This window comes from Pristis pectinata, chromosome 7 (assembly GCF_009764475.1).
Source record: "Pristis pectinata isolate sPriPec2 chromosome 7, sPriPec2.1.pri, whole genome shotgun sequence".
Lineage (NCBI taxonomy): Eukaryota > Metazoa > Chordata > Chondrichthyes > Rhinopristiformes > Pristidae > Pristis > Pristis pectinata.
Window position 1 is genome coordinate 71,603,717 of NC_067411.1, and position 14,028 is coordinate 71,617,744.

Here is a 14,028-nt window from a genome sequence, read left to right on the forward strand (position 1 = left end):
CTTGCCCACCACAGATGCAAGTCTCACTGGTCTATAATTCCCTGGACTATCCCGACTACCTTTTTTGAATAAGGGGACAACATTCGCCACCCTCCAATCCTCCGGTACCATCCCCGTTGACAACGAGGACTCAAAGATCCTAACCAATGGTTCAGCAATCTCCTCCCTCGCCTCATGAAGCAGCCTGGGGAATATTCCGTCAGGCCCCAGGGACTTATCTGTCCTAATATTTTCTAACAACTCCAACACATCCTCTCTCTTAATATCTACATACTCTAGAACATTACCCTCACCTACACTGTTCTCAGCATCATCAAAACCCCTCTCCTTGGTGAATACTGAAGAGAAGTATTCATTGAGAACCTCACCCACTTCCACAGCTTCCAGGCACATCCTCCCACCTTTGTCTTTAATTGGACCTATCTTTACCCTAGCCATCCTTCTGCTCTTTACGTACGAGAAAAAAAGCCTTGGGATTCTCCTTAACCCTACTCGCCAAAGCCTTTTCATGTCCCCTTCTTGCTCTCCTCAACCCTTTCTTAAATTCCTTCCTTGCCACTCTATATTCCTCATGAGCCCTGTCCAATCCTTGCTGCTTACACCTTATGTATGCTGCCGCCTTCTTCCTAACTAGTTGTTCCACCTCTCTCGTCACCCACGGTTCCTTCACCCTGCCATTCCTTCTCTGCCTCACTGGGACAAATTTATCCCTAACATCCTGCAAAAGATCCATGAACATCGACCACATCTCCATAGTACATTTCCCTTCAAAAATGTCATCCCAATTTACACTCCCAAGTTCTCGCCTTATAGCCTCATAATTCACCTTTCCCCAATTAAATATCTTCCTGTCCTCTTTGCTCCTATCCCTGTCCACGACAATTCTAAACGTAATGGAGCAATGGTCACTGTCTCCCAAATGCTCACCCACTGATAGATCTGTCACCTGTCCCGGTTCATTACCTAAAACTAGATCTAATATGGCATTCCCTCTAGTTGGCCTGTCAACATACTGTGTCAGGAATCTGTCCCGGACACACTTAACAAACTGCGCCCCGTCTAAACCTTTGGCACTAAGTAGGTGCCAATCAATATTTGGATAGTTGAAGTCTCCCATTATAATAACCCTGTTATTTTCGCATCTCTCCAAAAACTGCCTCCCAATCTGCTCCTCAGTATCCTTACTGCTACCGGGGGGCCTATAGAATACTCCCAGGAGGGTAACTGCCCTTTTCTTGTTCCTAACTTCCACCCTTATTGACCCTAGAGAGGATCCTTCTACATTATCTACCCTTTCTGCAGCTGTAACAGTGTCCCTGACCAGTATCGCCACCCCTCCTCCTCTTCTCCCCCCTCCCTATCCCTTTTAAAACACTGAAATCTGGAAATATTCAGTATCCATTCCTGCCCTGGTGACAGCCAAGTCTCTGCAAGAGCCACAATTTCATAGTTCCACATATTTATACAAGCTCTCAGTTCATCTCCCTTATTCCTGATGCTTCTCGCATTCAAGTAAATGCACTTTAGCCCATCCACCTTACTACTTTTGTAGCCTGTACTCTGCTTCTCCTTCCTCAAAGCCTCTCTACCTGTTAGATCTGCCTTTTCCCCATCCCCTTCTTCCTCTGTCCTACTCCTCCAGTTCCCTTCCCCCTCACAATCTAGTTTAAATCTAGCAGAGTTAAACATTCCAAGCCACTTCACTGCACCAGACAGAAGAGCAAAGCAGCAAGTGCTGAATTAATCAGGTAGGTTTTAAGGAGTTTCTTAAAAGAAGAAGGGATGGTGAAGAGTTGGAAAGGTTTAGGGAGAGAATTCCAGAGCAAAGGCCCTTGCCAGCTCAAGGCTTGGCTTCCAATGGTAGAATTTCATTCAGGCGGTTAATAAATATGGTCAAATGTTGTATAACTAGCATCTTGCACCTTGCAGGATATATCCTGTCAAATAGAATATCAGCTGGTTATCCCTTCTCTCTATATCTTGATACTTAGCCAATTTCTTAACTAACCAAGAGCTTGGTTTCACATTCTGAGCTCCAACTTTAGCTAACAGTCATTTTGAAAGCTCTTTATCAATTACCTTCTGAAATTCCATATCAAAAGTAACCATTGATATTTTCTTGTAGACTATTTTAGTCACTGATTCAAAAAATTTAAGCCAAACTTACTTTTCACAAAATCATGCTGATATTTTTCAGCCAGCTGAAAATCTTCAGGATGTTCAGTCCTTTATTTCACCCATAGTTTTCAACTCCAGTGATTTCCAAATAACAAATATTATCCTGGTCCACAATTCTCTGGTTCCTTTTCTCAAATTTCTTAAAAATTGTGTTTTGACCTGAGCAATTTTCCAATCTAATGGAATGATTCCCAAACCAAGAGATATTTATAAAATTATAGTTCTACAGTGTTCTTACAATAGACCTTGGTCTGTTCTACAAAGATAGTGAGTGGCACAATGCCATTAATTATATACTACCTCTATATGGGGAGATTATGCACTAGGAACTACGTTGTTAGTGAAAGTCCCTATATTCTTTCTGAGGCGATTCAGATATTGATGCCTCAGTGCCCTGTGAATAGAATGAAGACAGCATGCCTGCTGCCAGCCTACTGGTCAATGAAATGTACAATGTACTGGGTAGAGTCACCTACAATGGGAATATTGAAGGAGTTGAGCCTTCTGGTTGCATCTAATGCCTGGGGACTACTGGCAGTGGCAACCTGCCCAATGGGTAACCCGCCATATGCTCTCTCCATTGTCTCCACTTGTTCAAGAGGGGATAATATGTATTCACCACTCGTATAAGAAAGACCTCCCTTAGGTGGCAAAGTGTAGCAAAGCATGATATATAGTAAATAACAAAAACAGGTTGATGGATACTGCTGCTATAACTGGTGCAGCCAAAGGGGTTCAGTTGTTGGCCATATTTGGTTCTGGTGGGATCAGTTGGTATATTTCAGTATTAATGAACTAACTGAATCATAGATGCATAGCACAGAGTTGTGCAATAGAAACTTCCTCAATGTGACACAAAACAATGCTTGGAAGAAATTGGTGGAACCACTGGTAGCAATGGTGTTAGTAAAGGGTGGTGAGAAGATGGTTTGGTGAGAAGATGGTGTGGTTAGTGGGGAGGTGGTGTGGTCTGGTGAGGAGATGGTGTGGTCCGGTGGGGAGGTGGTGTGGTGAGGAGGTGGTGTGGTCTGGTGAGCAGGTGATGTGGTCTGGTGGGGAGGTGGTGTGGTGGGGAGGTGGGGTGGTCTGGTGGGGAGGTGGTGTGGTCTGTTGGGGAGGTGGTGTGATGAGGAGGTGGGGTGGGGAGGTGGTGTGGTTTGGTGGGGAGGTGGTGTGGTGAGGAGGTGGTGTGGCCTGGTGGGGAGGTGGTGTGGTCTGGTGGGGAGGTGGTGTGGTCTGGTGGGGAGGTGGTGTGGTCTGGTGAGGAGGTGGTGTGGTCTGGTGGGGGGGTGGTGTGGTCTGGTGGGGGGGTGGTGTGGTCTGGTGGGGAGGTGGTCTGGTGGGGAGGTGGTGTGGTGTGGAGGTGGTGTGGTCTGGTGAGGAGGTGGTGTGGTCTGGTGAAGAGGTGGTGTGGTCTGATGAGGAGGTGGTGTGGTCTGGTGGGGAGGTGTTGTGGTCTGGTGGGGAGGTGTTGTGGTCTGGTGGGGAGGTGGTGTGGTCTGGTGGGGAGGTGGTGTGGTCTGGTGAAGAGGTGGTGTGGTCTGGTGAGGAGGTGGTGTGGTCTGGTGAGGAGGTGGTGTGGTGAGGAGGTGGTGTGGTCTTGAGAATGTGTATAAGGTATAATGAAAGGTTAGGAGAGTAAAAGATTGTGAGCCATGAAAAGAGAATTTAAGGGTACATCACTGTAATAGACTGTTTGAAATAGCTGTGCTTCACTTTGTAATGCCTTGCTTCAGAGATTTTGCTTGCTTCAGCTAGTTTTCTTCAGCCTTGAGATATGATTATACAGTACAATCAGTTGTCTCAGCAAGTCTGCAGACTTGACTCTGGCAACACTAAACTCACCCTGACCCCATCATGAAAAACCTTATGTATACAAAGATAATTGGTTGAACAAGACGGTCTGGAAAGATTAAGGAACTATAGCTTTTGTAGAAATAGTAACTTTTTTAAGTAAATTCCTTTGTAACCAATCACGATGTAGAAAATAAGTGCCATGCTGCCTGACTAATGCATGATCATTCCTTGTATGGTAATTGTTTGCACCTCTGAAAAAGTATAAGAATGTATATAGATCAATGTATATCAGAGACCACATGGTCCAGGATGTAGGTGCTTGCCTTGGTGCTCTCTCCTCGGATCAAGTAATAAAGAGATTGAACGAGAACAGTGGCCTTTTGAGTCTTCTCTCTGACCGAATTCGACAGCCTGGTGGGGTGGTCTGGTGGGGAGGTGGGGTGGTGTGGTGGGGAGGTGGTGTGGTGGGGAGGTGGTGAGGTGAGGAGGTAGTGTGGTCTGGTGAGGAGCAGGGGTGGTCTGGTGGGGAAGTGGTGTGTTGAGGAGGTGGTGTGGCCTAGTGGGTAGGTGGTGTGGTGTGGAGGTGGGGTGGTCTGGTGGGGAGATGGTGTGATCTGGTGGGGAGGTGGTGTGGCGAGGAGGTAGTGTGGTCTGGTCAGGAGGTGTGTGGTCTGATGGGGAGGTAGTCTTGTGGGGAGGTGGTGTGGTGAGGAGGTGGTGTGGTCTGGTGGGGAGGTGGTGTGGTGGGGAGGTGGTGTGGTCTGATGGGGAGGTGGTGTGGTGAGGAGGTGGGGTGGTCTGGTGGGGAGGTGGTGTGGTCTGTTGGGGAGGTGGTGTGATGAGGAGGTGGGGTGGGGAGGTGGTGTGGTTTGGTGGGGAGGTGGTGTGGTCTGGTGGGGAGGTGGTGTGGTGAGGAGGTGGTGTGTTCTGGTGAGGAGGTGGTGTGGCCTGGTGGGGAGGTGGTGTGGTCTGGTGAGGAGTTGGTGTGGTTAGGAGGTGGTGTGGTCTGGTGAGGAGTTGGTGTGGTGAGGAGATGGTCTGGTGAGGAGGTGGTGTGGTCTGGTGAGGAGTTGGTGTGGTGAGGAGATGGTGTGGTCTGGTGTGGAGGTGGTGTGGTGTGGAGGTGGTGTGGTCTGGTGGGGAGGTGGTCTGGTGAGGAAGTGGTGTGGCCTGGTGGGGAGGTGGTCTGGTCTAGAGGGGAGGTTGTTTGGTCTGGTGAGGAGCTCAGTGGGTGTAAGAGAAGAAAGAAATAACCTGCTCTACCTGTTTTCTCTCCTCCTGAGCTGCCAAGTTCCTCCGGCATCCACCCCACCCCCCGGCACCCCGTCACCCTGCTTCCTTCCTCTCCTCCCATCACCCATTGGGTGCCCTTCCCCTACTATTCCCACCTCCCTACCCACCTGCCATATTTGGTTTGATGCTCCACCTTCTGCAGCCCCTGGTCACCTCTACCTGTCACTTCCTGCCTCTGTCTCTATTTCCATAGCCCCTCCTCCATCTGCCTATCACTCCTCCTCAGCTGCATCCACCTATCCAACCCTTCCTTCCACCTTCTTATACTCCATCCGAAACATCCGCTGTCTATTTCTCTTCACATGCTGTCTAGTTCCTCCCGCAGTTCGTTTTAATTAGCGCACAATAAGTTATCTGAGAAATTTCAACTGGGCTTGAACTCGTTTCATAATTGGTTGTGTGCCGCTGTTTTGTTATTGTTACTGGAAGGATGGAAGAGCTCTTGGTTGTGATCGGCATTTGGGTTATTTTAATATTTTTTCTGAGAGTAACGAAATGCCTTCGGTATTTTCTACTCACCCGGTGGTTTGGAGTACCGAACTCTTTCTTCACTTCCAAGGGGGAATGGGCAGGTAAGATCAGTGGAATTCTTTTCAGCAAATGTTTGTACTTGTTTTGTTGACGCATAGCTTTGCTGGATGGTTTACAACGTTTCTGAAATTTCTGTACTCCGTCAGCTGAGTTGTGTGAACTTTTGTAGTATTAGGAACTTCACCGGTTGCAGTTTGGACCAGGGTGGATTACAGCTGACATTGTCAGCAATCGTGTTTCTTGGCGGCACTGAATTTTAGGACAATATGGTCCCAAAATAGTGCATTCTTCTTCAGGGTGTAATGTGGAACTGTCCACAGCGGTGGGATTGGGATTGATAGCGTACTTGGGTTATTATACTACAGTAGACGTGGTAGAACACTTTTGTGGAGCTGGGAGCCACACAGTTCGAGATGAATAGCAAAAGGTGCCAGAGGGGAAACGTTCTGCAAATTGTTCAATAGACTGTTATCTCCGCGCACCGCATTGTTTTAGCTGGCTTGTTGATTCTGAAAACGTTTCCGTGTCGCGATGTTAGGTTACGTCCGTTTTAGGTTTCAGGTGCGTAGCTGGGATCACTGGTCTGCTAGGTGCCTCTCTACTTTCGTAGAGTGACTCCAGCCTTATCAAAGGGATTTCTTTACACATGGCACTCTCACCTGGGTCTGAGGTTGCGGATTGAAGTACTGTTGTAGAGCATTGCGCCGATAATCCAGGCAATGCAGGACAGAAACGGCAGGACGCTGAAGTATTCCTTCTCTGGTGACTGTGAAAGATCCCATGACACCCTGAACAAGAGCGTAACCGGATTAGTCTGCTGACCAATATTTATCCCTTAGCGCTTTGAAACACAAATGACCATTATTTTATTCTTGTTAATGGAAGCCGCTTGTATACAAATTGATTACTGCACTACACTTCAAAATAGAAGAATTTAGCTTGCTTTAAATTGCATTTGGATATCTGAGATTGAAATGTGCCGTACAAAAGAAAACCAAGCATAAAACTATTTCCAACTGGAGTTTAACCACCTTCCTGTGACGTTCAATGGAATGACCATCACCAAATCCACCACCATTAACATCCACTTTCTTGACTGACAGGGCAACAGGTGTGTGGGATACTGAATAGGAAATATATAATGATCCATCATTACCACTCCATCAAAATCTTAAACTCCCTGCCAGAAAGCAGTAGGGAAATACAATGACTGCAGAACTTCTTACCAACTGCTAAGGAGCGGCAATAAAACGCGGATTTTTATAAATGACTTGGATGTGGAAGGGTGGGTTAGTAAGTTTGCTGATGATACAAAGGTTGGTGGTGGTGTGGATAGTGTAGAAGGTTGCTGTGGATTACAACAGGGTATTGATAGAATGCAGAGCTGGACTGAGAAGTGGCAGATGGAGTTCAGCCCAGAAAAGTGTGAAGTGATACACTTCGGGAGATTGAATTTGAAGGCAGAATACAAGGTTAATGGCAGGACTCTTAGCAGTGTGGAGGAACAGAGGGATCTTGGGGCCACGTCCATAGATCCCTCAAGGTTGCCGTGCAGGTCGATAGGGTTGTTAAAAAGGCATATGGTGTGTTGGCCTTCATTAGTCGGGGTATTGAGTTCAAGAGCCGTGATGTAATGTTGCAGCTCTTTTGAACTCTGGTTAGACCACACTTGGAGTATTGTGTTCAGTTCTGGTCACCTCATTATAGGAAGGATGTGGAAGCTTTAGAGAGGGTGCAGAGGAGATTTACCAGGATGCTGCCTGGATTGGAGAGCATGTCTTATGAGGATAGGTTGAGTGAGCTAGGGCTTTTCTCTTCGGAGAGAAGGAGGATGAGAGGTGACTTGATAGAGGTGTACAAGTTGATAAGGGGCATAGATCGAGTGGACAGTCAGAGACTTTTTCCCAGGCGACAATGGCTAAAACAAGGGGACATAATTTTAAGATGATTGGAGGAAGATATAAGGGGGGATGTCAGGGGTAAGTTTTTTTACACAGAGAGTGGTGGGTGCGTGAAACGCACTGCCAACAGAGGTTGTGGGGGCAGATACATTAGGGACATTTAAGAGACTCTTAGCTAAACACATGAATGATAGAGAAATGGAGGGTTATGTGAGAGGCAGGGTTAGATAGAGCTTAGAACAGGATAAACTGTTGGCACAACATTGTCGGTCGAAGGGCCTGTACTGTATTGTAATGTTCTAAGTTGTCAATAATAAGCAAATCCCATGAAAACTATTTTACCTGACTTAACTCATTTATAAAAATATGCATTAACACATGCATAATCTATGCGTGACTTTATAACTAGATTTTGTACAATGCCAACACTTTTCTCACTATATAACAAGTTACAGAAATAATAAGTATAAACAATTCCAGTTCTGCTTGTTGACTCTGAAACCTCAGCATGGCAATGCAGCTTCAGAGAGATCAGCAGAAGTCCTCAAGAACTACCAGACTCCTAGAAAAACACATCACATTACATAACAAAACCAGCACACATTACAAATCTGTACATATTTCTGGTTACCTCAGGTTCCTGGGCCATTGAAAGCTGTGCTGCAGTGCTATTTTTTATTTCGTGCTGAATGCTCCACTTAGAGAAGTAAAAGATATGTACACCGTGTGTGACTAAATTGGGCAGAAAGGATCACATAAACCCCCAAAATCGACAGAGCAGAGCCAGGATACTAAGAAACTGTAAACACAGGGGCATTTCTATGTGGAAGAAAATTTCTATTGGGAGAATCCTTTAGTGAAAGGCTCCATCATAATTTTTTACAAAGTTCTTCAGCACCTAAATAATCAAAGCACTGAAAAAAACAAGCAGAAAATAAGGCAAAGCCATGTTTTACAAAGAAACTTCCAACCTCTTTAAATTAACTTCCTTCTGATCACACTGTCTCCAAATGCCTACTTTAGATAGGACTCCACAATATGCACACATGAATGTTAAGAATTAATGAAAGTCTCAGGTGAATGGTTCTTTTCTACATTAGTTCTGTCACTGTTGTTGTTTCCAAATTGTCAGTGATCAGTCAGTTTATTTGCTTTTTAGCACAAAAGTAGTTTCACAAAAGTGGTATTTAAGTTGACATACTGTACATGCCTTTTAATTATACTTGTTTTCAGTTGTCACTGGTTCAACAGATGGTATTGGAAAAGCATATGCATGTGAGGTAAGATGTTGCCATAAGATATTACATCTTCATTATGCACAAATTATAAGACTAATTCTTTATATTGTAAATTATATTGTAAATGTTTGTATTTTTCTTCTGATTCTGATTGCTCTCTAATTATAGTTGTGTGCAAAGATACTTCATTTTGAAAAAGAAAGTAAGTGCTCGGACTCAGGTCGGTTTAGGCCAGGTCTTCATAAGTAGATGCACCAAGGTTCAGTAGATTCTATTTTTCATAAGCAGTCCCTCGAGATCGAGGATGATTTGCTTTCAGAATCTGTACTATGAGCGATGGTCCAGTTCAATCTGGATAAACCACGTGAAATGTAACGGCTGATCAGGGCGATAATGGATTAGCTGGAAATCTGAAATAAAAACAGAAAATACAGCTTGATTATATCAGCCATTAAATTTGGAGGCGCTCATGTTGGACAGCTTTTTGTAGAGGGCTCCATTTATCTTCATTCCAGCCTGTTCCTTCAGTCTTGGCTAGTGATTCAAAAGGCCAGAGAAGCTGTTTAATGCTCTCCAGGAGCTTTCTGAATTGTTATTCCACAATTATTATGCTCCATTCTAATTTACTTGGAATTAGAATTCTATAAAATTTCCCTTGCATGCATTTTCCTCTTTCATCAGCAAGATGCTCCTAGGCCAATGAAAGTCTTGACCCTGTGAATAATTATTTCAGTGGAGATTTACTTCTGAATCCCAGCAGCATTGCTCTTTCAGACAGAATTTACATCACTTTTTATAAACCTATAACTGATAATTGTTAACAGAACTTTACTCATTTCTTTACAATACCTACAATACTGTGGAATGATTTTTTTTGTTCTCTCTGGAACAGTTGGCCAAGCGTGGTTTAAACATTGTACTCATAAGCAGGTCTAAGGAAAAGCTACAAAAGGTTGCAGATGAAATTGGTAAGATGTCTAATTTCTGTTTTTCAAATAAGTGTCAACGTTGGAAATTCCTTTGGCTTTTCTCTGTAACTTTGACAAATGAGTGACATACTCTGGTTAAACCATGTGAAAAGTTATGGCTGATTGGGACAATAATGAATTAATTGAAATTCAAAAACTGCAGATATTGGAAATCTGAAATAAAAACAGAAAAAGCAGGTAACACTCAGCAGGTCAGGTATCGTCTGTGGAAGGAGAAGTAGAGTTAACGTCCAAATTGAAGGCCCCTTTGTCCTTACATATTTAAAATAGTGAATTATTTTAAAGTACTTTAAAAACTATATTGTCTAGAATTCTGTGATTTATTTGGAGAGCGTTGAAATCTTTCACCTGTTAGTAGAAACATAATTTGAGGTCTTTTTGCTCCACTTTACTGATTCATGAGCAACTATGTTTGGGTTGCTCTCGATGAGCAGTGGACATAGCAAAAACAGCAGTGCCTGCAGGTGTTGGTATGGGCTCTCATAATGTTCTCAGTGTGCTTCTGGTATAGAACACGCCCTTCAGTGGGAAATTCACTCATCTGGAGTTGGGAAGTTGGATGAACAATTTGGTATGAATCTTGTTTGAAATGCCTGAAAGGAGAGGTTGACATCAGGAATAAAAAAGGCAACAGGTAGAACATTTGTCAAACTCACAGCAGGACCCACTTTATATTTGAATGTCTCTTGGGTAGAAAACCAATCATCAACTACTATGAAAGTGTTTCTCAAACCTTATCCAGCTTTCAACCACTTTAATATTCTCTGGAAATGGGTGCCTTTTGATTTGGAACTCCCACTGTTGGCAAGCTGGAATAGAAGCAGGCAGACCGAAATTGGGCTTAACATCAATTTGCATACATATACATTTATTGTTATATGCACAAGTACACATATGCACAGGTGCAATGAAAAACTTACTTGCAGCAGCATCACAGGCATGTAACATCAGATGCGCAACATTCATAAGAAAAACATAAATCCAACATAAATTCTACACAATTTTTACAAGAAGGAACACAATTAAAACAAAAAACTCTCCCGTCCCTCTGTCCCCTCCACATTCAATCTAAGCTTCCTTCCAGCCACTGACTAACCCTCAAATAATTTCTAGCATCATCCCAGACCCATCTTTGCCTTTTCAATTGCTTATGATGCTATATTTCTTTCTCATCCTGCCCTTACGTACAAACAGACATATCTTGTCTCCTATCTAGTATGGTCCAGTATTTGGAACAAAAAAAAATCACTGACGATATTGTTCCAGACTTCTGGCATTGCCACATCTTTGGGATGACACAGTGGATGATCCACACCATATTTTGGTCAGGCAAAAAAAACAGGAGATAATTGATCCACAGATCTTGAACTGGAGCACACCTGATGGAAGGGTACAAAATCTGGCAATGGAGCAGCTTCGACAGTGTTGCATATCACCAAGAAAGGAGAGGATGGAGTATAGACACAATAAATATGATCTAACATACACCTGAGGACTGACAAAAATTGATTTCAGCTTCAAATCTGTTCTGTAGCACAACCTGCACCCAACAATGGAATTTATAGCCTAACATCTTTTTATTCAGAAATCGCATCAAAGGAAATGTTTACCAATAGGAAGGTGTCTTGTAGCTGAGATGGGAGTTACCTTCATTGGAGATGATGGGAATTAATTGATTGTAATGATATAGAACAGAAGGAAGTATTTTTCTGAAAGTTAGCCAACAAGCTGGTTAGGTGGGTCTAATAGCATATTATATAAGAGAATATTTTGTTTTAGTGAAGGAAGCATTATCACAGGTGCACTTTAGTTGTGAGTCCATATGATGAACTGAATTTCCAAATTTGTAGATATATACCTGACACCAATTATACAATGAAAGCCATCAGACAGTGATGTCCATCACAAGCTTGCTCCCCTACCAGTATGAAGTATTTGAAAACAGACATTTATCACTGAGGCGCTGCTTGTCTGCCAACAGCTAACTTAAAATGTTAACAAATACCACTATGAATAATCCTGACAATGTAAAAGCAATCACACTGATGGAATTAAGTGATATGATAATGTCATGTTTAATAAAATTTGGTTGAGTTGAGAATGGTTTTTACCAGTACTTTCTTTCAATGATTTTTTAAAATCTTTTTGACAGAGCAAGACACAGGAAGAAATGTAAAAATAATTCAGGCAGACTTTACTAACACGGACATTTATCAACACATTGAGGAAAATTTGAGAGGCCTTGAAATTGGGATCCTGGGTAAGTTAAATCCATTTATTCTTTGACAGGATGATTCATTAGGTAACCCCTTTTTTTAGGATTGTGGGTGCTGATTCTGGTGTATAGTAGTACAAAATTGGCTTCATATTGTAAATTCATGTATGTTACTAGAATTGCAGTTATAGTTAAGAAGAGAGACTTGAGAAGTTTATACTTTTTTTTGAATGGAGGTAAGACGGTAAGAGTGACATGAGGAAGGTCATGAAAAATAAGAGATTAATGGTGAAATTTCTTCTTGTGTTCAGTGGTAGCACAGAAATTTAAGAGGACTACAATAAAGGTCAAATGGAAGTTGAGGTAAAATTTTTAGTGGGTGACAAGATAGCATAACCTTCTGACATCCATTTGCTGGGTTTATCAATGGTGAAGACCCTGGTGAGGATGAGCATTGCTGTGGCCATAGCAACTTTCATTTTCAGTAAAACCCAACACAATAAAATATGAGATTATGACTTGCTGGCATTGAAGCTGACTGATCTATCAGCCCAAAGGATGCTGTTAACCACCACAGCATCACACTAATTGATTGCCAATAATTGATGAGTTCTGCATAAACATTGCCTATTTCTGTCAGAGCTGGAGGATTTTGTGGGGACAGTGTTGATGTGTTTTTCCAGTGCCTTGTTATGCCTGCTGTAGGTAGTCCAAGTCTCAGAAGCATATAGAAGGACAGAGATCACTGCTGCCTTGTAGACCATGAACTTTGCTCCAGGTCTGAGGCCTTGACCTTAAAACCTTTTCCTCAATCAGCCAAAGACTGTGCTGGCACATTAATGGCAATAGTTAATTTCATCACTGATGCCTGCCTTTGCTGTGAGGTACATACTGCAGCTTAACTATTGATGTTCGAGTGATCTTGATTCTAGAGTGTCAGCACTGCAGGTTGAACAGTTTACCATGAGGTTTGAAGATTAGGAAATTTTATTCAAGTGAGGTGCATGCTGTGAAAGATTAAGAAAAGTGATGTGGCAATGATTCAGCTTTGTTTGACATGGGTCCACTGCGATTGACTCTATTGTAGACTGGTTGGTTAGTATCATGGCTTGCACAAAGTTTCTGTCCAAACTGAATTTGAATTTGTAAAGTACACAAAAATTTTTCAATTAGACTAGAGGGCTCAGGTTTAAGGTGAGAGGGGAGAAATTTAAAGGAGATCTGAGGGGTAAGTTTTCCACATAGAGGGTGGAGCTGCCAGTGGGAAGTAGTGGAGGCAGATACTATTACAACATTTAAAAGGCAGTTGGACAGGTACTTGGATAGGAAAGGTGTAGAGGGCTACAGATCTAATGTGGGAAAATGGCATAAATAGGCAGAGTGGTCGGCATAGACATGCTGGGCTGTAAGGGCCTGTTTTTCTGCTGTATGTTTCTATGATGATTCTATGATTAATTTAGGGAGGGTTCTGGTCATTATTTTGAAGTTGAATGGATCTCTAGATGTGTATACAAAATTGCGTTATCTGTATTCTGTTTATTTTAAAAGAAAATATTACTACTTTTTTCTTGCAGTAAATAATGTTGGAAAAATCCAAAATGAATACCCATGTCGATTTCTTGAAATGAGTGACATAGATAAGGTACATTACTATTTTATTCAATATACAGAGTATGACTGTTCATATTTTAGAGCAGAGTTTCTCTATTTCATACATTCATAATCACTGAATATGCCAATATATTATAGGTCAAATAGCAAAGGTAATTTGTGATCATCAAGTCAAGCTGCTTTGCTCAATTTGTGGAAAATGTTCCCACCAAAAAGTTTTTATAAAAGCCCTGAGGCTTGGGGAGGCTCCCTTTTTAATTTAATTTACCAAATTG

General features: G+C 42.7%; 1 protein-coding gene and 1 long non-coding RNA gene across 4 annotated transcripts in view; one reads left to right on the forward strand and one right to left on the reverse strand.

Annotated features, from left to right (window-relative positions):
* Positions 1–5,484: 5,484 nt before the first annotated feature.
* hsd17b3 (hydroxysteroid (17-beta) dehydrogenase 3) overlaps positions 5,485–14,028 on the forward strand; it is a 44,221-nt gene continuing 35,677 nt past the window's right edge. For all 3 annotated transcript variants that reach the window (XM_052019179.1, XM_052019177.1, XM_052019178.1), the window contains exons 1-5: positions 5,485–5,840; positions 8,934–8,980; positions 9,831–9,906; positions 12,080–12,187; positions 13,717–13,784. In XM_052019179.1, the coding sequence (XP_051875139.1) occupies positions 5,699–5,840; positions 8,934–8,980; positions 9,831–9,906; positions 12,080–12,187; positions 13,717–13,784 (441 nt within the window). In that variant the 5' untranslated portion in view covers positions 5,485–5,698. The remainder of the gene's footprint in view (positions 5,841–8,933; positions 8,981–9,830; positions 9,907–12,079; positions 12,188–13,716; positions 13,785–14,028) is intronic.
* Positions 9,327–14,028, reverse strand: part of LOC127572228 (uncharacterized) — a 48,965-nt gene continuing 44,263 nt past the window's right edge. The window contains exon 3 of the long non-coding RNA XR_007956607.1: positions 9,327–9,348. This is a non-coding gene — a long non-coding RNA (uncharacterized LOC127572228). The remainder of the gene's footprint in view (positions 9,349–14,028) is intronic.